This window comes from Coregonus lavaretus (assembly GCF_964263955.1).
Source record: "Coregonus lavaretus genome assembly, chromosome: 17".
NCBI classification, from domain to species: Eukaryota; Metazoa; Chordata; class Actinopteri; order Salmoniformes; family Salmonidae; genus Coregonus; species Coregonus lavaretus.
This window is the reverse complement of record NC_140004.1, coordinates 31962432-31989523: the sequence shown is the minus strand read 5'-3', so window position 1 is coordinate 31989523 and position 27092 is coordinate 31962432. Positions and strand designations below refer to the sequence as shown.

General features: G+C 44.9%; 1 protein-coding gene across 1 annotated transcript; it reads right to left on the bottom strand.

Moving 5' to 3' along the window:
• Nucleotides 1–27092, bottom strand: LOC311145137 (phosphatidate cytidylyltransferase 2-like; the record flags this gene model as incomplete). The annotated part of the gene is made up of 13 exons (XM_084181330.1): nucleotides 1–124; nucleotides 545–648; nucleotides 832–951; nucleotides 5492–5644; nucleotides 5795–5863; nucleotides 5997–6084; nucleotides 6658–6740; nucleotides 8508–8566; nucleotides 12612–12751; nucleotides 13342–13439; nucleotides 15092–15188; nucleotides 15836–15978; nucleotides 27027–27092. 13 exons carry the CDS (start codon nucleotides 27090–27092, stop codon nucleotides 1–3), a joined length of 1344 nt encoding a protein of 447 aa, XP_084037456.1.

Genomic DNA, 27092 nt, shown 5'->3' with positions numbered 1-27092 from the left:
CTAGGCTGCCTCCACCAGCAGACCCCTCTCTGTCAGGTGGCTCTTTAGGGAGTTGAAGATGTTGAGCTGCTGGTCCAGGCGCAGGGCTAAAAGCTGCTGGACCACCTTGGCAGGGTTAGGGCCCCTGGAGAGAGAGAAGATTACACAATGGATTACAGATACACATACAGGGTGACATTCTGACAGCACAAAGACACCTCCACAAAATGCCTGGTTAGTCAATTTGGTTGAGGCTGTAGCTCATGTCTTTATGCAATAGGTGGAACATTGCTGGCGTTTGGGCCCATGGGAGAGAGAAGATTACTAACTTTAAGTCACTCTGGATAAGAGTGTCTGCTAAATGACTAGAATAACAATATTTAAAAAGTTAAATGAATCCCATACAGTAACAACCTTCTCTATAATCACTTCCTCTTTAATAATACGTTATTTTCATAAATCAACACATGATTGTCAGCCAAAAGCAGTTAAGACTGTGGCTCCTCTCTCTCTATGCACCACTGACTACTCTCTCTATAAACGACGGGGCGTTCTAGTTAGTTACCTGATGAAGCTGGCGATGTAGACATTGACGAACGTGGCCATGAGGTACTGGCAGTCGAAGCGGTCCATGATGCCACCGTGACCGGGGATGGTGTTGGCAAAGTCCTGGAACGACAACAAAAATATAAATCTCGTGCTTCTCTCCGTGGGCTGATATTTCTGCTCCCCTGGACTGCCGTGCAGCTTAGAGGGAACATTGATAATGAGCACTGCCAACTGAGAGGCCACTCAATTCTAGTGAGTCCACCGGGCCCAGTGATAACATTAGTATTTTCTCCTCACACCCACCTTGATCTTAAAGGCCCTCTTGAAGCCGCTGGCAAAGAAACCTCCGAAGGGTCCCATGAGGGAGGCAAAGGCAGACAGGGAGATGCTGTGAATCTGGAATGGGTAGAGGCGCACCGTGGGCTGGAGAGAGAGAGAGAAAGAGAGAGAGAGTGAAGGGGAAGGAGAGGGAGCGAGAGAGAGAGAGAGAGGATGACTACAGTCTCACATACGGTCAAACAGTTTCTTCACAAAGAGGAGAAACAATGACACAAGGATTTAGGACATCAAAGCAGATGTCCAGACATAGACCAGCCAGAGATCAGAAACAGAGACCAGCCAGCCAGCCAGAGATCAGAAAGAGAGACCAGCCAACCAGCCAGAGATCAGAAACAGAGACCAGCCAACCAGCCAGAGATCAGAAACAGAGACCAGCCAGCCAGCCAGAGATCAGAAACAGAGACCAGCCAGCCAGAGATCAGAAACAGAGACCAGCCAGCCAGCCAGAGATCAGAAACAGAGACCAGCCAGCCAGCCAGAGATCAGAAACAGAGACCAGCCAGCCAGCCAGAGATCAGAAACAGAGACCAGCCAGCCAGAGATCAGAAACCAGCCAGCCAGCCAGAGTTCAGAAACAGAGACCAGCCAGCCAGAAATCAAAAACAGAGACTCGACAGTCAGAGATCAGAAATCCGTCAGCTAGCCAGAGATCAGAAACAGAGACCCGCCAGCCAGCCAGAGATCAGAAACAGAGACCCGCCAGCCAGCCTGCGATCAGCTTGGCTCGGCTTCAGTTAAGGTTCGCTCAAAATCACGAACGTAAAATGAATAATTTCGTGCTTCAGTTGCACTTCTCCACTCTGATTAAATACACTATATATACAAAAGTCTGTGGACACGCCTTCAAATTAGTGGATTTGGTTATTTCAACCACACCGGTTGCTGACAGGTGTATAAAATTGAGCACACAGCCATGCAATCGACATACAAAAACATTGGCAGTAGAATGGCCTTACTGAAGAGCTCAGTGACTTTCAAAGTGGCACCATCATAGGATGCCACCTTTCCAACAAGTCAGTTTGTCAAATTTCTGCCCTGCTAGAGCTGCCCCGGTTAACTGTAAATGCTGTTATTGTGAAGTGGAAACGTCTAGGAGCATCAGTAACTCACCTGTGAAATGGTAGGCCAAACAAGCTCACAGAACGGGACCGCCGAGTGCTGAAGCGCATAGCGCAAAAAATTGTCTGTCCTCGGTTACAACACTCACTATTGAGTTCCAAACTGCCTCTGGAAGCAACGTCAGCACAAGAACTGTTCCACGGGAACTTCATGAAATGGGTTTCCATGGCCGAGCAGCCATGTGCAATGCCAAGCGTCGGCTGGAGTGGTGTAAAGCTCACCGCCATTGGACTCTGGAGCAGTGGAAATGCGTTCTCTGGAGTGATGAATCACGCTTCTGGCAGTCTGACGGACTAATCTGGGTTTGGAGGATGCCAGGAGAAAGCTACCTGCCCGAATGCATAGTGCATAGTGTAAAGTTTGGGTGAGGAGGAATAATGGTCTGGGGCTGTTTTTCATGGTTCGGGCTAGGCCCCTTAGTTCCAGTGAAAGGAAATCTTAACGCTACAGAATACAATGACATTCTACATGTGCTTCCAACTTTGTGGCACCAGTTTGGGGAAGGCCCTTTCTTGTTTCAGCATGACAATGCACCCGAGCACAAAGCGAGGTCCATACGGAAATTGTTTTGGATATCGGTGTGGAAGAACTTGACTGGCCTGCACAGAGCCCGGACCTCAACCCCATCGAACACCTTTGGGATGAATTGGAACGCCGACTGCGAGCCAGGCCTTCTCGCCCAACATCAGTGCCCAACCTCACTAATGCTCGTGGCTGAATGGAAGCAAGTCCCTACAGCAATGTTCCAACATCTAGCGGAAAGCCATCGCAGAAGAGTGGAGGCTGTTATAGCAGCAAAGGGGGGACCATGATTTTGGAATGAGATGTTTGACGAGCAGACTTTTGGTCATGTAGTGTATATTTGCTAGAATCATTGGCTCACGAGACAGCGCTCTGACCGATGTGTAGGCTACGTTTCTACAGTACTTTCCACAGGTGTAGTTCTTCTCCAGTAGCAAGTTAAAATGCAAAACATTAGGAAATGTACAGTGCATTTGGAAAGTATTCAGACCCCATGACTTTTTCCACATTTTGTTACGTTACAGCCTTATTCTAAAATTGATCAAATTGTTTTCGTTCCTCATCAATCTACACACAATACCCCATAATGACAAAGCAAAAACAGGTTTTTATAATTTTTTACAAATGTATAAAAAAAAAAAAACGGAAATATCACATTTACATAAGTATTCAGACCCTTTACTCAATACTTTGTTGAAGCACCTTTGGCAGGGATTACAGCCTCGAGTCTTCTTGGGTATGACGCTACAAGCTTGGCACACCTGTATTTGGGGAGTTTCTCACATTCTTCTCTGCAGATCCTATCAAGCTCTCTCAGGTTTGATGGGAAGTGTCGCTGCACAGTTATCTTCAGGTCTCTCCAGAGATGTTAGATCGGTTTCAGGTCCGGGCTCTGGCTGGGCCACTCAAGGACATTCAGAGACTTGTCCCGAAGCCACTCCTGCATTGTCTTGGCTGTGTGCTTAGGGTCATTGTCCTATTGGAAGGTGAATCTTCACCCCAGTCTGAGGTCCTGAGCACTCTGGAGCAGGTTTTCATCAAGGATCTCTCTGTACTTTGCTCCATTCATCTTTCCCTCAATCCTGACTAGTGCCTTTTGCATTTTGGCAAACTCCAAGCGGGCTTTCATGTGCCTTTTACTGAGGAGTGGTTTCCATCTGACCACTCTACCATAAAGGCCTGATTGGTGGAGCGCTGCAGAGATGGTTGTCCTTCTGGAAGGTTCTCCCATCTCCACAGAGGAACTCTGGAGCTCTGTCAGAGTGACCATCGGGTTCTTGGTCACCTCCCTGACCAAGGCCCTTCTCCCCTGATTGCTAAGTTTGGCTGGGCAGCCAGCTCTAGGAAGAGTCTTGGTGGTTCCAAACTTCTTCCATTTAAGAATGATGGAGGCCACTGTGTTGTTGGGGACCTTCAATGCAGCAGAAATGTTTTGGTACCCTTCCCCAGATCTGTGCCTCGAAACAATCCTGTCTCCGAGCTCTACGGACAGTTCCTTCGACCTCATGGCTTGGTTTATGTTCTGACATGCACTGTCAACTGTTCGATATAGCCATCTGTAGCTCGCCAATAATAAAACAAAATCGGATTGCTCAAATACAAATAGCATGACAATTATGTGTGTAGTCTTCAATGGTTTTCAAAGGTAGACTGCGACTGAGCAGGTAAATGTTGAACAGGAAGGCAAAGATGTGTTAATGTCGGACCCTGCACGGGAAAATAAATAAATGAATGTGCCAGAAAACAATAGGCTAAATGGGATTTCGACTCATCGTTACCACATTATATGTGATGCACAAATTCACCCACATTATATGGGACGTGCAAATTCATGCTCTCTCCCTCCGTGTAGAGAAACATACGCACCGGTACCGAGAGGCGGGACATACAGCAGACGGTCAAACCAGCAATGTTTCCCTGTCATCGCTCACTTTGTGACTGACAGGATGCCTGTCCTATCAATAGATCGCTAGAAGATGCATTTAGTTTATTTTAGAAGGAGAGGGCTCAGCAGACGTTATTTTTCCGTGATATCCAATTGTGATCCAATTACGATCTTGTCTCATCACTGCAACTCCCCAACGGGCTCGGGAGAGGCGAAGGTCGAGTCATGCGTCCTCCGAAACATGACCCGCCAAACCGCGCCTCTTAAACCGGAAGCCAGCCGCACCAATGTGTCGGACAAAACACTGTTCAACTGACGACCAGTCTGCAGGCGCCCGGCCCACCACAAGAAGTCGCTAGAGCGCGATGAGCCAAGTAAAGCCCCCCCCGGCCAAACCCTCCCCTAACCCGGACGACGCTGGGCCAATTGTGCGCCGCCCTATGGGACTCCCGGTCACGGCCGGTTGTGACAGCCTGGGATCTAACCCGGGTCTGTAGTGACGCCTCAAGCACTGCGATGCAGTGCCTTAGACCGTTGCGCCACTCGGTAGGCTTTTTTCTAACTAGAGAATTGAAAACGTGCGTAGTTAATTTAAGTGGAAAAAGTACTCAGCTGAAAATTACTCTGTAATCAGCTGTATATTTTCCACAACCGGCGCTAGTGGAAAATATTGTCAGAGATCAGAAACAGAGACCCGCCAACCAGACTGAGATCAGAAACAGAGACCCTCCAGCCAGAGATCAGAAACAGAGACCCGCCAGCCAGACAGAGATCACAAACCCGCCAGCCAGCGATCAGAAACAGAGACCCGCCAGCCAGAGATCAGAAACAGAGACCTGCCAGCCAGAGGCAGAGACCCGTCAGCCAGCCAGCAAGCGATCAGAAACACACCTGCCATCCAGCCAGCCAGAAAGACTGATCAGAAACCTGCCAGCCAGCGATCAGAAACAGAGACCCGCCAGCCAGAGAGAGATCAGAGAACAGCCAGCCAGCGATCAATCAGAAACAGACCCGCCAGCCAGCCAGAAAGACAGACATCAGATACAGAGACCCGCCAGCCAGCCACACAATCAAACAGAGGGGACAGGTCAGGCTCACCCATCCAGTGAAGGACTCGAGGGAGGCCGGCAGGGCATAGTCCTGCAGCTGGAACAGATCAGAGGGTACACAGTCCACCTCAAAACTGTTATGGTCGCTGTTGAACTCCACTGGACACACAAAGAAGCTGTAGCCCGCCATCACATAGGACAACTGGAGAGAGAGAGAGAGAGAGAGAGAGAGAGAGAGAGAGAGAGAGAGAGAGAGGGAGAGAGGGAGAGAGGCAGATAATAAGATAATAGGACTTGTGGGGAATTTGAATAGAAACTTTTGCAGTTAGTTATGGCAATGGTCATGTCTTACCAGGATCCCAAACACAACAGTAGAAAAGAATCCGCCGATGAAGCCTTCCCAGGTCTTCTTAGGAGACAGCTGTAGAGAACACAATCAGGACGTTGACACAGTACAGGGTGTTACTAATGGTATCCCTTGTACCAAATATCAAATGAATGATCCAAACTTCAGAAAATGCTACATACAGTAGTTGTGTAACAGTCTTCCTAACCTTAATGAGTGGCGTACGTCCAAAGAAGAAGCCAAACATGTAGGCCATGATGTCATTGCAGATCACACAGGAGATGGGCACGATGAACCTAGACAGAGAAGGAGAGAGGAACTGGTATCAACACCTGGGCTGTATTCAGTGGGGTGTTGTACATAGATATGTTGTGCATAGAGCAGACATTAGCATTTACTCTACAAGAGACAGAGCATGTCTCTTCAGCACAGTCCATTTCTATCTGAACGTTCTGTAATGTTGTTGACTCCTGAATAAGCCCCTGATGTAGACCACCCTAATGCACTCATAATTTGCATCACATGGTTGTAGGGCAGGTTGTAATTACATCAGATAATAGACTTTTCAACCTGCAGTCAGTCCTCCCATTGTACAGCATGGAAACAGTGGGCTGAGTGAGTAGACACTCCCATGCATTAACCTCTGACAGAATAGATCCACTGTGTGTGTCCCAAATTACACCCTATTCCCTATATAGTATACTACTTTTGACCATGGTCCATAGGGCACTGGTCAAAAGTAGTGCACTATATAGGGAATAGAGTGTCATTTAGGTCACAACCAATGTCTGACTGAATTTGCCCTCTGATTGAATTTGAGTGAGTGAGTGCGTGCAAGTGAGTGAGCGACAGCGACAGACATTTCTTACCAGATCATTCCCTCAAACAGGTTGTGGATGATGAGGTGGGACTGGGTCACTACGATCAGCAGAGTTACATGAGTCCAGCCAAACTGACAGGAAGGAAGGAAATTCATTTTCAGACAGCTTAAATTGTCCCAACGTTTAAAAAAAGTGATATCAAGGAACATAGCTACCCCAAAATGGACAGAAAACACTTAAATAACTGTGGTATATTTAAGTAATAAGTCCCAAGGGGGTGTGGTATATGGCCAATGCAACGCGGCGTGCCTGGATACAGCCTTTAGCCGTGGAATATTGGCCATACACCACAAACCCTTGAGGTGCCTTATTGCTATTATAAACTGGTTACCAATGTAATTAGAAAAGTAAATAGTATTTTTTTGTCATACCCGTGGTATACAGTCTGATATAACACAGCTTTTAGCCAATCAGCATTCAGGGCTCATTAGCACTATTTAATTACTCATAGCACTATTTGTTTATATTTTAGCATTAATGCTGTAAATGGCATTTGGCACAGAGCAAGCCTTACGGATAACTTGGTCATCATTGCCCTGTTTTCTTTGCAACAACACAAACATATCCTTGAGGAGTGCTGAGCCCAGTCAGTGTGACATTTTGTCCATAACACTGAGTAGATGAGTTATACTGCAGTATGCAGTGCTCTCAGTGATAGATGTGTTACTGCAGTATGCAGAGCTCTCAGTGATAGATGGGTTACTGCAGTATTCGGAGCTCTCAGTGATAGATGTGTTACTGCAGTATGCGGGGCTCACAGTGATAGATGTGTTACTGCAGTATGCAGAGCTCTCAGTGATAGATGTGTTACTGCAGTATGCAGAGCTCTCAGTGATAGATGTGTTACTGCAGTATGCAGAGCTCTCAGTGATAGATGGGTTACTGCAGTATTCGGAGCTCTCAGTGATAGATGTGTTACTGCAGTATGCAGGGCTCACAGTGATAGATGTGTTACTGCAGTATGCAGAGCTCTCAGTGATAGATGTGTTACTGCAGTATGCAGAGCTCTCAGTGATAGATGTGTTACTGCAGTATGCGGGGCTCACAGTGATAGATGTGTTACTGCAGTATGCAGAGCTCTCAGTGATAGATGGGTTACTGCAGTATGCAGAGCTCTCAGTGATAGATGTGTTACTGCAGTATGCAGAGCTCTCAGTGATAGATGTGTTACTGCAGTATGCAGAGCTCTCAGTGATAGATGTGTTACTGCAGTATGCAGAGCTCTCAGTGATAGATGTGTTACTGCAGTATGCGGGGCTCACAGTGATAGATGTGTTACTGCAGTATGCGGGGCTCACAGTGATAGATGTGTTACTGCAGTATGCAGAGCTCTCAGTGATAGATGTGTTACTGCAGTATGTTTCCTAGCAGCGCTCAGCAATGTCACTGCCCTACATGGTCAATCCGGAGCCCAGAACAGAGCCACAGACGGTCTGTGTGTGTGTGTGTGTGTGTGTGTGTGTGTGTGTGTGTGTGTGTGTGTGTGTGTGTGTGTGTGTGTGTGTGTGTGTGTGTGTATGTGTGTATGTGTGTATGTGTGTGTGTGTGTGTGTGTGTGTGTGTGTGTGTGTGTGTGTGTGTGTGTGTGTGTGTGTGTGTGTGTGTGTGTGTGTGTGTGTGTGACAGAGGCAGCAGCAGCAGATGGATGAAGCCCCTGGCCCTATATCCTGGAGCGGACCCAGATCACTGCTGGAGGGATTCCATGTTTCTGGGCCAGGCCCCACCAATAATGTAGTAGCAGCCCAGAGGGCTCATATAATACAGTACACACACACTATGCTATGCAACACACACACACACACACACACACACACACACACACACACACACACACATACCATATAGAACTGCAGGCGATAGTGTTTCTTCAACAGGCTCAGCACGAACATGCAGAAACCTGCATAACACAGAACAGAGGAAACAAGTCAACAAAGAGTAAATCCATTTCAATTCAATCCCTTTTTCACAGCACCCCTTTTGATTTGAACGAAACCTTCCATGCATATCTGCCCATTGTAGAAGTGGTCAGAAAGTGAAAGTCACTTTCTGACCACTTCTTCCATGGGTAAACATGTATGAAAACTTCAATTTAAATCAAAAGGGATGCTGTCAAAAAGTGATTGAATTCAAATGGATTTACCCAAAAGCATTTTTGGGTCAGACTGTTTTGAGTAGCTATTATTGTCATTCTTTGTTTTCAAACTGAGGACCAGCAACTGTGTTGTGTTCAATCTCTAGTGACACATAAATGCCGATTTGGTTCTGGGTTCCGAGGTTAAAAGCCTGCTAAAGTCAGTAACAGATAAAAACACATTCACATGAATGTGCTGCATGTATCTCTTGATTTCTTACACTTCCAAGAATTATATCAATCCCCAAGGCTGTATCAAAGCAGAGTAAGAAGACACCCTTCTGATTAAGATGCTTTTATCGAATCTAACAAATTAGATTGAGCAGTCAGGCCAATGTGACCATAATTCAGTTAGGACAATTTGGACACTGGAACATTTCCATATCCATCCAATTCACATCAATTTGTTACATAGGCTTTATCTGAGCAGAACAATGCTAGCCTGGTACCAGATTAGTTTGTGCTGTCTTGCCAACTTCTATGGTCATTGTAGTCACTGTATTATACTTATGCTAAATTTTTTATTATATTCTACTGAGCCATTTTTTTAAATGTTCCTATTCTTATCTTTTAATATTTCTTATTGTTGTTGCATTGTCGAGAAGGAACCTGCAATTGAACATTTCGTTGGACGGTGTATACCATGTGCATCCCGCACATACAGTACCGGTCAAAGGTTTTAGAACACCTACTCATTCAAGGGTTTTTCTTTATTTTTTTTACTATTTTCTACATTGTAGAATAATAGTGAAGACATCAAAACTATGAAATAACACATATGGAATCATGTATTAACCAAAAAAGTGTTAAACAAATCAAAATATATTTTCAAATAGCCACCCTTTGCCTTGATGACAGCTTTGCACACTCTTGGAATTCTCTCAACCAGCTTCACCTGGAATGTTTTTCCAACAGTTGAAGGAGTTCCCACATATGCTGAGCACTTGTTGGCTGCTTTTCCTTCACTCTGCGGTCCGACTCATCCCAAACCATCTCAATTTGGTTTGATTATTGGGAGATTGTGGAGGCCAGGTCATCTGATGCAGCACTCCATCACTCTCCTTCTTGGTAAAATAGCCCTTACACAGCCTGGAGGTGTGTTGGGTCATTGTCCTGTTGAAAAACAAATGATAGTCCCACTAAGCTCAAACCAGATGGGATGGCGTATCGCTGCAGAATGCTGTGGTAGCCATGCTGGTTAAGTGTGCCTTGAATTCTAAATAAATCACAGACAGTGTCACCAGCAAAGCACCCCCACACCATAACACCTCCTCCTCCATGCTTTACAGTGGGAAATACACATGCAGAGATCATCCGTTCACCCACACCGCGTCTCACAAAGACATGACTGTTGGAACCAAAAATCTCAAATTTGGACTCCAGACCAAAGGACAAATTTCCACCGGTCTAATGTCCATTGCTCGTGTTTCTTGGCCCAAGCAGGTCTCTTCTTCTTATTGGTGTCCTTTAGTAGTGGTTTCTTTGCAGCAATTCGACCATGAAGGCCTGATTGACACAGTCTCCTCTGAACAGTTGATGTTGAGATGTGTCTGTTACTTGAACTCTGTGAAGCATTTATTTGGGCTGCAATTTCTGAGGCTGGTAACTCTAATGAACTTATCCTCTGCAGAAGAGGTAACTCTGGGTCTTCCATTCCTGTGGCAGTCCTCATGAGAGCCAGTTTCATCATAGTGCTTGATGGTTTTTGCTACTGCACTTGAAGGAACGTTCAAAGTTCTTGAAATGTTACGTATTGACTGACCTTCATGTCTTAAAGTAATGATGGTCTGTCGTTTCTCTTTGCTTATTTGAGCTGTTCTTGCCATAATATGGACTTGGAATAGGGCTATAATATGGAATAGGGCTATCTTCTGTATACCCCCCTACCTTGTCACAACACAACTGATTGGCTCAAATGCATTAAGAAGGAAAGAAATTCCACAAATTAACTTTTAACAAGGCACACCTGTTAATTGAAATGCATTCCAGGTGACTACCTCATGAAGCTGGTTGAGAGAATGAAAAGAGTGTGCAAAGCAGTCATCAAGGCAAAGGGTGGCTATTTGAAGAATCTCAAATATAAAATATATTTTGACTTGTTTAACACTTTTGGTTACTACATGATTCCATATGTGTTATTTCATAGTTTTGTTGTCTTCACTATTATTCTACAATGTAGAAAATAGTAAAAATAAAGAAAAACCCTTGAATGAGTAGGTGTTCTAAAACTTTTGAACATTTACATTTTAGCAGACGCGCTTATCCAGAGTGACTTACAGTTAGTGAGTGCATACATTATTTTTTTATTTTTCATACCCCCCGTGGGAATCGAACCCACAACCCTGGCGTTGCAAACGCCATGCTCTACCAACTGAGCTACATTTACATTTACATTTTAGTCATTTAGCAGACGCTCTTATCCAGAGCGACTTACAGTTAGTGAATACATTTTTTTTTTTTTTATACTGGCCCCCCGTGGGAATCGAACCCACAACCCTGGCGTTGCAAACGCCATGCTCTATCAACTGAGCTACATCCCTGCCGGCCATTCCCTCCCCTACCCTGGGCCAATTGTGCGCCGCCCATGAGTCTCCCGGTCGCGGCCGGCTGCGACAGAGCCTGGATTCGAACCAGGATCTCTAGTGGCACAGTTACCTCTGCGATGCAGTGCCTTAGACCACTGCACCACTATATCCCTGCCGGCCATTCCCTCCCCTACCCTGGACGACGCTGGGCCAACTGTGCACCGCCACATGGGTCTCCCAGTCGCGGCCGGCTACGACAGAGCCTGGATTCGAACCAGGATCTCTAGTGGCACAGCTAACACTGCGATGCAGTGCCTTAGACCACTGCGCCACTTGGGAGGCCTGTGTACGACTAACGGTAGTGTACGACTAATAAAACTTGAAACTTGGCGTGACAAACAGATCTGGAACCAGGCTAGAACAAGGCTAGAACAAAGCACACAGTGTTCTGACTACTTATAGATTCTGTGAAACTCAGCTCCTTCTACATATCTGTCAGTGGGGAGATGGCCCTATTACCTTAAAAGAGATGGCCTTATTACCTTAAAAGAGATGGCCTTATTACCTTAAAAGAGATGGCCCTATTACCTTAAAAGAGATGGCCCTATTACCTTAAAAGAGATGGCCTTATTACCTTAAAAGAGATGGCCCTATTACCTTAAAAGAGATGGCCCTATTACCTTAAAAGTGATGGCCCTATTACCTTAAAAGAGATGGCCCTATTACCTTAAAAGCCTTTCCCTGCCAACACTTCTACAGTAAACAACCTGGCCGTGTTTTTAAATATATCCAAAGGGAGGTGTGGACGGGTATTAACTTTCCTCTTCCACCTTGAGCCACAGAGTCGAGGTGTGATCATGCAGTCACACAGAAAAAGCAGACGTTAGCGAGCGCTAACTTCACCACATCCTGCTGCCATTAACTGCCACTGCTGCACTGGCTGACTGAAAGAGGGAGGGAAGTGGGGCAGAGTGGAGTTTCCCTCTGAAGCTTTTATCATTTTTTAAACTTGTACCAAACCCATAGTCAGGTAAAAACTGATTAAAAATGAAGAAGCTCCAACAGCAATACTAAACGTTCAAAAGAGGACTCCCCTTTCGCCCTCACTCACTCACTCGCTCTCCCTGGCTCTGTCTCACTCTCAATACTCTAAAATGTCTTCTTTATCACCAACAGGGAAAATAACTAGATCGGTTTCCATCTGTCCTTGCCAGATCAGTGATCATGAAGGAAAAGACATGAAAAAAGGAAGGAAGTTAGAACTTTTGAGACAGCCGGCATCTCACCTGTGAGGTACAGAGCGAAGGAGATGAGGCGGTGGTATTTGCTGAGGATGCGCAGCGGCTCCTCCCTCTGCACCAGATTAAAGAAGTAGTCTGTCACCGTCTCTCCGTAGAAGAAGTAGTTTACACAGAGCAGGAAGTACCTGACAAGGGAGGAGGAGAGGAGGGGAGGGAGGAGGAGAGGAGGGGAGGGTGAGGAGGAGGAGGGGAGGGAGAGAAGGAGGGAGAGGAGGAAGAGGAGAGGGGCAATGGGTGAGGTCAGAACTGTTACAATACAGACTGAACATTCACTATGCACTCTTTTCTGGAAAACCTGGAGTAATGGTGAACTTTGGGAGATGCAATGTTCAAGTTATGATGTTTTATAATAACTAAAGAGTTTTTCCACCAGAGCTAACATACTACAAATACCATCACCACTACATGTAACATGATGTAGTTTCTCTCTGCTGATTGGTTTAATAATCTAGATTAATAATAATAATAATATGCCATTTAGCAGACGCTTTTATCCAAAGCGACTTACAGTCATGCGTGCATACATTTTTGTGTATGGGTGGTCCTGGGGGTCGAACCCACTACCTTGGCGTTACAAGCGCCGTGCTCTACCAGCTGAGCTACAGAGGACCACATTAACATCAGCATACCAACAAACCTCAGGAAGTCTGCAATGAAATAAAACATGCAATTCATTATCTCGGGTCAACAAACAGTGTGTGCGCACGCATCTCACCAACTCAACGTTCTGAACCAGGGCAGGTGGTAGGAGTGGTACACACTGTAACCGATGTGGATGATCTCTTGGAAGCATTTGATCTGCACACACAACACCTGTAGAGAAAGATGCTCCATTATTACTTTGAACAGGTCTGTAATAAATTACTGTGGTGTGCCATTGACTGTCTGAGTTTTGATATCAACTACATGGTAGTTTGGGCTCCCGAGTGGCGCAGCGGTCTAAGGCACTGCATCTCAGTGCTTGAGGCGTCACTACAGACCCCCTGGTTCGATTCCAGGCTGAATCACAACCGGCCGTGATTGGGAGTCCCATAGGGCGGCAGAATTGGCCCAGCGTTGTCCGGGTTTGGCCGGTGTAGGCCGTCATTGTAAATAAGAATTTGTTCTTAACTGACTTGCCTAGTTAAATAAAGGTAATTTAAAAAAAATGGTATTCCCCTACCACACTTCACATTTGATATCACCCTGACAACAGTATCTGGATCAGTCTGTATGATTCCTCGCTGCTCAATACCATCTCATTTAATCATAGACATTTTGGTCAAATGTTCTTGTGCTGTGACTCTATTTATAGTTTCTGTGTTCTCTGTTCAGTTCCTGCAGCATGCTCTGGATAGTCCCCTGTAGAGCATGGCGCTTGCAACGCCAGGGTTGTGGGTTCGTTTCCCACAGGGGGCCAGTATGAAAATGTATGCACTCACTAACTGTAAGTCGCTCTGGATAAGAGCGTCTGCTAAATGACTAAAATGTAAATGTACAGTGAGGGAAAAAAGTATTTGATCCCCTGCTGATTTTGTACGTTTGCCCACTGACAAAGAAATGATCAGTCTATAATTTTAATGGTAGGTTTATTTGAACAGTGAGAGACAGAATAACAACAAAAAAATCCAGAAAAACGCATGTCAAAAATGTTAAATTGATTTGCATTTTAATGAGGGAAATAAGTATTTGACCCCCTCTCAATCAGAAAGATTTCTGGCTCCCAGGGGTCTTTTATACAGGTAACGAGCTGAGATTAGGAGCACACTCTTAAAGGGAGTGCTCCTAATCTCAGTTTGTTACCTGTATAAAACACACCTGTCCACAGAAGCAATCAATCAATCAGATTCCAAACTCTCCACCATAGCCAAGACCAAAGAGCTCCCCAAGGATGCCAGGGACAAGATTGTAGACCTACACAAGGCTGGAATGGGCTACAAGACCATCGCCAAGCAGCTTGGTGAGGTGACAACAGTTGGTGCGATTATTGGAGTGGATTTTTTTTTTGTTATTCTGTCTCTCACTGTTCAAATAAACCTACCATTAAAATTATAGACTGATCATTTCTTTGTCAGTGGGCAAACGTACAAAATCAGCAGGGGATCAAATCCTTTTTTCCCCTCACTGTATGCTTTCTCCCTCCCAGCAGGTAGTCCAGCAGAGCAGCAAAGCAGAGAAGAGCCTGTTATTTCCACTGCGCTACACTCTGAGCCTTAATCCATTAAGGATACAGACAGACAAACAGCTGGCCCCAATTCAATCCCTTACCCTCTCTTTAGTCCTAACCTTTTGTTTCTGCAGATCTGTAAGGTGTGTATGCAATATGGTGGAAGCTCCATCACTGGACTGCGTATACCTATCCTGAGCCTGCAGATCCGGCAACATTGAGGGGTTAGGGCCAAGGGGGACGGGTAGGGAGCGATTTGGGATCGGCTAACAAACTGACTGACAGAAGGCTTAGGGAAAGGAGGAGGAGGATCACTCACAATCAGCATGAGCACCATGGGGCCCAGGTAGATGATGATGAAGAAGAAGGAGATCATGGCCAGAGTCAGGATCCCGCGCACCCACCAGTTCTTCCATCTGAGAATACACACACACACAGTTAATCCCCAGATGCAGTGTGTAATGAACGGTGTAATGAACAACAGTGAAATGAAAAGGTGAACAATAAGCATCCATATCAGTTGTTTGTGTGCACAAATCAATTGCTGCTCAATACATTCCTGAAGAATGTCAATATAGGCCTACACACTAGTCCCCTGTAGCTCAGTTGGTAGAGCATGGCGCTTGCAACGCCAGGGTTGTGGGTTCGTTTCCCACGGGGGGCCAGTATGAAAATGTATGCACTCACTAACTGTAAGTCGCTCTGGATAAGAGCGTCTGCTAAATGACTAAAATGTAAAATCAATATGAGTTATATTGAGCATAGCAGATGGTGTTTCATTAGCATTCAATTATCCATGTCTGAATAACAGGATGTTGTTAGGATGGAGGAGCAAACCGAAGATAGTAAATGAAAAAATCTAGATGTTGGTTGTGTCCCAAATGGCACTCTAGTCCCTATAAGCCCAGTGGCACTCCTTTTGACCAGAGACCTATGGGACACAGATATTACGTTTTGTGAATAGGTGATATTTCCCTTGTTCCAAACAATGGCCAAACCGGAGGTTGTGATTACCATAAGAAAATAGTCAATGAAAAAATCTATATATGTTGGTAGTGTTTACCGTGAGGACAGTCCAGATAGGGCTTTGTTGAGGACCTCGGGGGTGTCATCAGCAGGGACAGGCACCTCCAGGAGCCCTGTATCAGGCTTGGTCTCACTGTCAGACACCCCATCCTTCTCTGCTTTCCCCTCATTCTCAGATCCCTTGAGAGAGAGAGAGAGAGAGAGAGAGAGAGAGAGAGAGAGAGAGAGAGAGAGAGAGAGGAGAAGAGAGAGAGAGAGATAGAGATAGAGATAGAGATAGAGAGACAGAGAGACAGAGAGAGAGTGAGTCATACAATGTAAACAAACACAGCTAGCCTCCTATGAGGAATGCTCCCCCACTTCCTTTCCGGGTCTATTTTATGTCAGTGAACAACAACATTGTGAGAGCAAGCTTGTAGTGCTTTTCTGCTTTGGCGTTAGGATATTCTGTCTGATAAATATATGGCTGATGGTGACAGAGTAATCAATATATTTCACAGTGTTTGCCCCCTTGATCCTCTCTGAAAGCTTGTTGCCGTGAAACTGCATTAATCCGGATGACCCTCTGCTTTTCCATGGCAACAAAACGTGTCATTAGACATTGCAGACTGCTGTGATGTCATCGTTGTCTCTCCCCTCTGCCCTCTCCTCCATAGCGCTACCAAAATTACACTGTTGTGTCACCTAACCTCCTATTAACACAACAGATAGCTGTTAGCCTACACTCTGCCTGTCTTGGTTGTCAACACACACACAGTACACACACATATAGCAGTAGCAGGGGCGGTGTGTTCAATAGGGCGATATGGGCGACGCACTGCCAAACGGGAAAAGGAAGGGATTTTTTTTCTAATCAATTATATCACGGCAACAGTAGTTATCAGTGTTCTAATCTGATCTGACTGCCACTAAATGTCAAATCAGGCTAAAGTCGTGCTTCAAATGGCCCCGCCCGTTTTTGGGGCGATTTCAGTCATGTTGAAAATCGCCCAGAAGTCTGTCATAGACTCCCATGTAAAATCTATTTTTTTCAAATTTCAAAGCTTTCAATACAATCTCTATGGGTGTCTGTGGGCTTGCACTTACGCGCTTTCGTCATACGTGACGTAACCATGAACGTAACTAAGAAAATAGCGGCTAGCAGCGTCTCTGTTGCGACCTGCAGTGTGGCATTATCTTATGTTTTTAATTTGTACACTTAGTGGCGTTATTTTATGTTTTTAATTTGTACACTTAGTTTACAAACATTCTGCCAACCATGGATTTCCAGTGGTGGGTTTTGGACTGATCTTGTTGATCGTGTACATACCCGCTACGAACGGACTAAATAATGAAAACGCTGCTGGCAGCGGAATCCAATACAGCTGGGAGACTTGGCTGGATGACAGAGTCCCGGACAGAGAAGTGGAGCCGGCCGGCTTCACCCTGGTCAGAGCGGACCGCGATCTGACACAGTCACAGGGAAAATCGATCCTGGTAAGAGAGCGACTCTGTACCCCCGACATTGAACTGCTTTCTGTGTCACTGCGACCTTACTATCTGCCCCGTGAGTTCCCCCAATTGTTTGTTACCGTTGTGTACTGTTGATAATCACACGTTTACTGGAGAACTGAGACCAAGTAGAGACTTTGGACAGGGTGGATATGGTATAATAAAGGCAGTTTATTCAGAGGTAAAGATATCTGGAATCGCGTGCACGGACTCGTTCGTCAAACTCTTAGGGAGCTATCTGAAGAGAGCCCCGAAAACATTGTGTGCAGACATTTTATACAATAAATGATGTAGGTTGAATCTAGTAGTTCTGATCTTCTGATTGGTCCTGATGAGTTGGGCGAGGTCCCCTCCACTGTTGCATTGGCTCTGAGTCGGGTTCTCTGTCTTCAAATGTTCAGCCTAAAGAGAGGGGATTTTTGTGTGTGTGTGTGTGTGTGTGTTTAACAGTGATGATGTGTGTGTGTGTGTGTGTTATCAGTGATGATGTGTGTGTGTGTGTGTGTGTGTGTGTGTGTGTGTGTGTCCTCAGAGCAAGAACTCGTGAGTTGGAAGAACTGAGAGACCTATGGCGTGGGTGTTGTCCTTGGCCACCTGCTGACAAGGCTGACAAGATAGGACTGTTTTGTCCATTGTTATAGGATAGGAACAGCATTGATTGAAAACAAACGCCCAACACAAAATGGGTCATGCACAAGATTTTAGTCAGACCAAGCTATAACATTATATATTTACTACGACAGTACATTCAACCAAAAGCTAATATAACAAAGGCATCAGAGATTATTTATAATCTGTCACAGAAACTGGAATCCATCTCCCCAGATCAGTCAATAAATGCTTCTGGTATTGACTTATATGCTGCCCCTGTCTTCATGTTGTTGCTGGACATATCTTTTTTAAAATATGTGTAGGTCACCTAAATCATCAGAAAAATTGCCCCTCCTGAGAATTTTTTCAGGAGCCGCCACTGAGCAGTAGGCCTAGCTATCAAGCTGATGGAACCCCAAGGCTTGCTGGTTTCCACGGTACCCATTTCCCATCAGTCAGGATGGACTGGATAAAAATAGCCCCTCCTTCCACACTCCTGCTGCTGAAGAGACCCCTTTCATGTATCCTGGGAGGCAAGGAGTAGCACTACACTACCCACACCTCCGTTTTGTTTTTGTCTCTGGTCACATCATCAGAATCAAGAGATTCATTCAACCATGTTAAGTAAGTAATGTAGGCCTATGCGATTTCTTTCTACTTTATCTTTTGACCTAAACTATGTCATGACTGTCCTGTGAGGATCCAATGGGTCAGATCAGCTTGGCAATGGTTGACAGTAACCAGGCCTCTCTCACCCACAGAAGAGGGGAGGAGGGGACTGGGCCAGTTTGACAGCTCACACCCTGTCGTAAATTAAAGGAGAGGAGATCTAGGGTCTCCCTCTCCAGTATTAACCAAAGGAATGTCTTTGTTAACAGACAGTCTTCCCGCCGAAACTCTAAACACATTAAAAAGTGAATACTGGAACAATATTTCTAACATAAGAATGTGGAAAACGGTCAGTGGGGATCTAAATAACAATCATGTCATATTGTTTAGTATTTTGTGATGTCATTAAGTATGGTATCAAGAAAATATTGTATCTTGGAAAGTATAACCTGACATACAGTGTGCTTCATCCTTTACGTTGTATAGGAGATATGAAAACTGATGAAATTATTTTTGTTAAGATAGGAATGTGATTTTAGTTTTCTAATGAGATAATTGTTTTTCATATAAGCTTTGCACTAGTAAGTAGCCACGCCCCGAGTGAGCTCAGAGATCGTGTCAGCATGATGGAACGCCTCCTTTTACCAAGAGTGCATAAAGGCTTGAAAGACAAATTAACATCAGACCAGAAAGACGTGAGGCAGTCGCTACACGTCTGAAAATGGTTGGAACATTGAACCTCAACACGAGGTGAAGAAGATCAACTCCCAGACTAGAACCGAATATTGCCAGGCTGCAGCTGTGCGTGTAAAGTGGCTCAAACTCTGACTAACCACACGAGGTGGAAAGGAGAAAATCCCCTCTCAGACAATTACTGGGACGGCTAAGTAGCTGTTCTGGAGAGACCCCAATCCAAACCAAGACAACTAAGAAGAAGGACATTGTGACCTCTGGTGGACAACCAGAGCCTTACACCGACACAGGACACCACTAAAAACCCTTTTAAGAAGGCTTGGTTTCAACAGAGATAGACGACGAACAAAGACATCCACACGTAAATACATTCATGATTTCTTACTCCAAATGGGCGGTGGTTCAGGAGCAAAGTATTATGATTACTTTTAGGGTAGTTTCCAAACGTATCAACGATAAATGTTGTTAGTCCGCTAGGGACTTTTTCTCATGCATTAAGTGTGTATGTTATTCTGTATTATTATTTAGTTAGCTAGTAAATAAATAATTAAGCCAATTTGTGTAGTGCTGAATCATAAGTAAAGCTGGGGTTCGTGCAGATCCAAGAAGTCTACGACCGTTCAGAATGAGACTGATAAGAGGTAATGACTAATACGTTGACTGTTTTATACATATTGATAGGTAAAGACCTTTTAGAGTTTAATTTGGGAGATGGTAACTCCATAAACAACTTATTCCGTGGTGCCCCAAATCCTAATGAGTTAATTGTTACATGACTAATTTAATCGAGTAACAATTAAACATAGTTAGTTGATTCGATAAATAACAGTCATCATATTAATGAAAGTCACGTCACGACAGCTACCACAATAATAGACATGCACATGCACTCATACATACTGTACACAACAAACAAGGGTAAGTGCTATCCGGGATCCTTGGGACATCCCTAACCTTTTTACATTTGAATGGGGTAACGTCAGAGTTGGGACGTCCCAAGGAATCCGTATAGCACTGACCAACAAACAAGCCATTTCCTCTGGGTATAAATAGGCTGGATCTATTTTCCAGTGTCCTTAGGCTGTCACAATTTGACAGATATACTCATTCCCCGCCAATCATGCAGTCCAAGATCTATTCTTCAAACTTTCTGAGAGCAAACTGAGTCAACTTTGGCTCATATGATTTAAACTCTCAAAAACATTTTGTAGGCACATGACAGAGACACCAAGTTCTCCATGGAGAACTGATGATGCATCTGCAGGCAGGATCCTTCTACAGTCATGTCTGACTCTTAACCAAACCACAGAGCGCCACGGCCCTATACCACCAGCACAACACAGCTGCATGATGACACCTGCCTAACCGAACGTAGCAGGCGTAGACAGATGCCTGAGCGGAGTCCCCAAACAGAAACAACCGCTTCTGCCAACGTCGCTAAGGGTGGCGCCTGCCAGACAATCACTGATCAAAAACCAAGACGCAAGGCCTACATTCTACTGAGGCGGAAAAGCAAGTCAAATTGGACTTGGAGGGGGGAACACAGCATGTCTTTTAAGGACCCTGAAACTAGTAAAGCCCCACAGTGGAGCCTGTGTGATGGATGAGGAGAGAACAGGCAACACAACAAAGCAGCTGGACACTATTTTTATTTGAGCTCATGAAAGGCACTTGACTTCAATTTAGGGCTGGGCGGTATACCGTATTTTACAATATACCGGTATTGATGCATGGACCGGTTTGGGTTTTTACTTTATCTTCTATAACAGTATTTGAATGTTTGGTTTGTTAAATGTGATACGCCATGTGTAACGTCCATTTTTATAATTTACTCCGCTACTTGAGTCATCTCTCTCAGCTCTCTCTCCATGCTGCTTTCCACACAAACCTAGCCCCTCACCCTGTCACTCAAGGAGCGCATTTATTGTTGCTTAACCACAAGACACTTGCGTTCAGTCTGCATGGTAAATGCAGTACATGCAACAATGTTGATGACTACGATACTGTTTCCACTTTGCTTCTTAATATACATCCACAAGCGTTGCATAATTAAACTATTAGTTTGTGTTTCTTACATCTGCAAACAGCTAGTTTGTCTTTTCTAGCTGGCTAACTAGCTATCTAATAAATGTACTGAGTCAGAGTAAACGTAGCTAGCTATACAGCCGGAGACCAGTGATGGTGTAGGCTAGGGATGTTATCGGTTAACCGCAGAAAATAAATTTGACAGGTAATGCTTATCGGTCTATAGGTAATTAGCATACATTTGTTTTTTATTTGTATTGAATATTAAAACATACAATCTACCTACAGTGAAACTGCTCAACATTTACATTATCATCTAGCAGCCTCCCATCCAGAGCAACCCACAGGAGCAACCAGGATCAAGCGCCCTCCCAAGGGCACGTCGACAGATCTCCCACCAAGTCAAATCAGGGACCCGAACCAGTGACCTACCGGCCACCGGCCCATGCTCCCAACCGCCAGGCCACCAACCATCCAAGATCAGCCCACAGTTCCCTGAGAGCTGCCCCTCAACCATCCGAGTCTTCCTCCACTCCCTCCTAACTCTTACTTCCATTCAGCCACAAGAGCATTAGTGTGGTCAGGCACTGATGTTGGGCAATTAGGCCTGGCTCGCAGTCGGCATTCCAATTCATCCCAAAGGTGTTCGATGGGGTTGAGGTCAGGGCTCTGTGCAGGCCAGTCAAGTTTTTCCACACTGATCCCGACAGGGGCATTGTCATGCTGAAACAAGAAAGGGCCTTCCCAAAAATATTGCCACAAAGTTGGAAGCACAGGATCATCTAGAATGTCATTGTATGCTGTAGCGCTAAGATATCCCTTCACTCGAACCATGAAAAACAGCCTGTTACGTTCCCCAGTCTCTATGTTGTGGTTTGTGTATTTTCATGTAGGTATTTCAGGAAATGGGTTCCTGAAATTCCCCAACAAGCAGCTGATTGATTTGAAAAACATTGATGATTGGAGAGCTGACACCGCGCCCTCGTCAGGACGCAGCTGTCTCCAATTTACCAACTCCTCCTGAAGCTATATAAGCCCCAGTTGCTCAGAAAAGGCAGGGAAAGGGGAACCAGAATTGCTGAGAGTTACAGCATGTTGGTTGTATGCTAAGAGTTTGGTATGTACTGTGTTGTTGTTGCTCTGAGAACCAATTGTAATGTTTTGTGTTAGTTTGTGGCTCAGAGTTTCTTTAATGTCCTGAGTTAGTTTTTTTCTCAGGTTTTTGTTGTGAACCAGTTTGTGCTATTTTTGTTTCATTTGTTCCCAAGGGGGGAAGGGGAAGGCACCTAGGGAGTGCTTAGGCAAGAGGCCCGCGGGCATACATTACCCGTAGAAGTTGACTGTCTATGCACACTAGGAAAGACCTGGGCGGACCATCCCTTGTATTTTGGTTAGTGCACCAGGTGGTGCTAGTTAAGTAAGTAGTGGGTAGGCAGGTAAGGTAGGAGAGGGGGCTTTGATATTTACTTTATTTGCTTTGGTTCCGTCCAGCCCCTTTTCCCCAAACTTACCGTGCGAAGGAATAAAATTCCCTGTTAACGGTATTCTCTGCCTTTTGTCATCCTTACTCACACCTACAGTCCCATACCTCTTTCACCCCACGGAGAGTTTAGTTGTAGCAGGGTGTTGCGTTCCCTCTTCCGAGAGGCGTGCGTAACACAGCCCCAGACCATTATTCCTCCTCCACCAAACTTTACAGTTGGCACTATGCATTCGGGAAGGTAGTGATCTCCTGGCATCCACCGAATCCAGATTTGTCTGTCACACTGCCAGATGGTGAAGCGTGATTAATCACCTCAGAGAACACATTTCCACTGCTCCAGAGTCCAATGGCAGCGAGCTTTACACCACTCCAGCCGACGCTTGGCATTGCGCATGGTGATATTAGGCTTGTGTGCGACTGCTCGGCCATGGAAACCCATTTCATGAAGCTCCCGACGAACAGTTCTTGTGCTGACGTTGCTTCCAGCTGCAGTTTGGAAATTGGTAGATAGTGTTGCAACCGAGGACAGACGATTTTTACGCGCTTCAGCACTTGGCGGTCCCGTTCGGTGAGCTTGTGTGGCCTACCACTTCGAGGCTGAGCCGTTGTTGCTCCCAGACGTTTCCACTTCACGATGACCGGGGCAGCTCTAGCAGGGCAACAATTTGACAAACTGACTTGTTGGAAAGGTGGCATCCTATGACGGTGCCACGTTGAACATCACTGAGCTCTTCAGTAAGGCCATTCTACATCCAATGTTTGTCTATGGAGATTGCATAGCTGTGTGCTCGATTTTATTCACCAGCTGAAATAGCCGAATCCACTAATTTGAACGGGTGGCTACATACTTTGTATATATAGTGTACCCTCTCCCTTGTTATTGCTAGCTTCAACAGATTCAAACCCATCCTGTGCCTCCCTCAGTCTTTTCAACCTCCTCGCTCTTTCCCGCCAATCCTCCTCCCTTAACCAATTACCCGACTCCTTCTGAAAATATTCAACTTTTCCAAGCCGAAATCTATTTTTATCCTCCAAGCCCTGCCAACCTGCATGAATATGTTAGCTACATGAAGTAGCTAAGCGAAAACATTTAATGTCACCAAAGATTTTAGGGTCCCCTAGGAAACACTGACCAACACTTTGGTTCCTACCCTGTCACAATAACTCCTCCCTGGCATTTTCATTCGTTGTCATATCAAACAACACTGTATTCAAAGTGCCCACTATTACCTTCTAACTATAGAATTAGAATAATCATTATTTCTCCTTGATTCCAAGAGTTCACCCAAGTGTTTTGATCTAAATTGCAAGTCAAATCACAATTAACATTTGGTTACAAATAAGGCCTCGATTTTTTTGCCCATATCGTGCAGCCCTATATGGCAGTGTGGAAATGATCTCAAATGAGTGCAGCAAATGCAGAAAAATATTTTGGGTTTTAGTTTAATTGAACAGTATAAAACAATCAGAATGGAGAGAGACCCATTAAATCACTTAAATCACTTATGTGTTGCCACCCTAGGGTCACGCACTACTCATAAAGCAAATGTATAACTTTTATTATCCAAAAACATAAAATACCTTCATTTGGAAAATACTGTGATATAATATTTTGGCCATATTTCCCAGCCCTACTTTAATGTATAGTAACTAGGTTTATTTCTTCAAAACAGCCCACAACTGGCATCATACATACTAGCTATAAATTGAGGCAGTGATGGTGATCTGTCTGTGGCTTGAAATGTGTATGTGGGTTGTCCTTCATTTTACATTTACATTTTAGTCATTTAGCAGATGCTCTTATCCAGAGCGACTTACAGTTAGTGAGTGCATACATTTTCATACTGGCCCCCTGTGGGAATCGAACCTACAACCCTGGTGTTGCAAGCGCCATGCTCTACCAACTGAGCTACACGGGACTGCAGAGTTGATTGGCCATGGCCATTTCAATTCAGCCTACCTCATGAGTTGAAGTCCAAACCATACATTGGAAAAGTAGGCAGAGTTTATGACTAATAAATTGATTTAGTTAATTGAATAGATACGTCTACCTAACGTGAGACGGCTTGACCGACTGAGGGGTGGAGCATGGCGTCTTCAGCGAAAAGACGAGCAGTTGGAAAGGGAGTAAGTCCCGATGATAGTGAGGATAACAGCTCGGATGAGGGATCGGAAGACGATGGTGATTCAGGAGAGGAGGACAGCGGATCAGAAGAGGAGAGCAATGAAGAGGTCAAGGCCGAGGATAGAATAGACGCCGGAAGGGAAAGGAGGGGGAAAATGGAGTCCTTAGAGAAGGCAAGAAACAGATATAGGTTTGGAGAAATGCAGTATTATCATAAGGAGATGTATACTTGGAGAAATGGAGGGGAAAAGAGAGGCAGAGGAGGTCTAAGAAAGAGATGGAGGAAGATTGTGAGTTTGAGTCAGTTAAAAATGGCGGGAAAAATGGAGAAGGTTTGTTAAAGAAGTGTGGTAGGAAATGTAAGCAAAGTGAGCTGAAGACAGGAGTAGAAATGGAAGTGAATGAGGGTGATGTATCGGAGGTGGAAGGTGTGGTGACGTACTTGGAGCCCGAGGATTGCACAGCGGATCAGGATAAAGATGAGTCTGTGACAGTAGGAGTGAAGTTTGTGGAAAAAATAGATCCTTTCCTTTTGGCTGATCCAATTGTGGTTTCAAGATGGGTGAAAAGAGCGTTGGGTAAAGTGGAATCGGTGAGGGTAACCAGAAGTGGTCTAGTGATAATTGTTTGTGTTTCTGTTGGGCAGAGGGAGACGGCGCTCAGAGTTAAACAAATGGGAGAAAGAATTGTGAATTGTTTCGCTCTTAAGAAAAGGGCGCCATTGAGAGGAGTGATTACTGGAGTAGCAGTGAATGTAAAAGTTGACCAACTGAAGGAGATGATTCCCGGTGTGTGTGATGCTCGTCGTTTGGTGCGACGTAAACAGGGTGGCGAGAGTGGGGAAACAGAAGAGTCATTGTCTGTTCTTTTGAGTTTTGAAGTTGAGTCTTTGCCTGAGAAAGTGAGGTTAGGATATATAAGTTATCCAGTGCGAGCATATGTGCCGAATACCTTAAGATGTTACAGGTGTCAAACTTATGGGCATGTGGCAGCAGTGTGTAGGAGGGAGATTCCAAGGTGTGAGAAGTGTGCAGAAGGGCATGAGACAAAGGAGTGTGAAGCAGTGGGGAAAGTGGTGGTATGTGCTAATTGTAGGGGTGGCCATGGGGCTGGGGATCAGACATGTCCAGTGCGAGAGAAGCAGGTTGAGGTATCCAGGGTAAGAGTAGAGAAGAAGTTGTCATATGCGGAGGCAGTGAAGAAAGAAGAGGAAGATGGGTCAAGGGGGAGGGATCCTGAGAGAAATTGTGTGAGTAGTAGAGATGTACCAGTACAGAGGGATAAAGCTAAAAGTGATATATGGTTCAGCAAGATTGGATTTTTAGCGTTTATAGCAATGGTTATTAATTGTGCTGCAGGGATGGAACGCAAATCGAAGAAAATTGAGGTGGTGGTGGCAGCTGCAGAGAGATATTTGGGTGTGCGAGGCTTGACAGCAGAAGAGTTACCGGGAGTGTTAAGTGGTGATATCCCATCAATTCAGGTTGAGGGCATGAGGTAGGAGTGAGTGTATTTAAACAGTGGAGAAGGGTGGGGTTAATTATTAGTTGTAGTGTTGAAGGTGTGAGTGTAGTGTTAGATGGTAGGATATTTCTTTGCTTTGGTTTCTTTGTTTCTTTTATTTTTCAAGGAAATATAAGGGAGTTGAACTCCAGTCTAGTAGGTGGCGGTAATGCAACAAATTGGATGCCAACCGCCGTTAAACCTCATTGAAGAAGAAGAAGTCTACCCAACGTTAGCTGCCCTGTCCACACAGTAAATGCACCACGCCTCTTTTCGGTTCAGTGGACTGGGGAGTAGGCAGAGAGGAATAGCTATACTTCTTGTTACTTTCAATGACACGCTAGAGACAAACGTTAGATATATAGATAGCTAGTTAACCACTCACGGTATCTTGTTAAGGTGTGCCATTCAAGCCAGACCTAATGTTAGCAGCAAATCAGCATACCATTTGTTAGCGTGCTAGCTATGTTTTGCTAGTAAGCAAACTAGCGCTAATTAAATGGTAACGTTAGACGTGGCTGGCTAACTAGCTTGCCTTGTACGCTATTAAAGCTAGCTAACTAATTCTTATCATTATTATAGTCACAATCATAATTTGTGGCATGATCTCCCATCTAGCGGGTCTTGCTTGCCTTGACTAGCTAACAGGTTTATTCCAAATGGTAGTCCATAAACACTCCGTAGTACCGTAGTAGGTTAGCTAGCTACCTTGTCTTCGGATTGTTGATATAGTAGGTCGTTTTCCGTTGTTCCGCGGTGCCGTAGCTCTGTCAT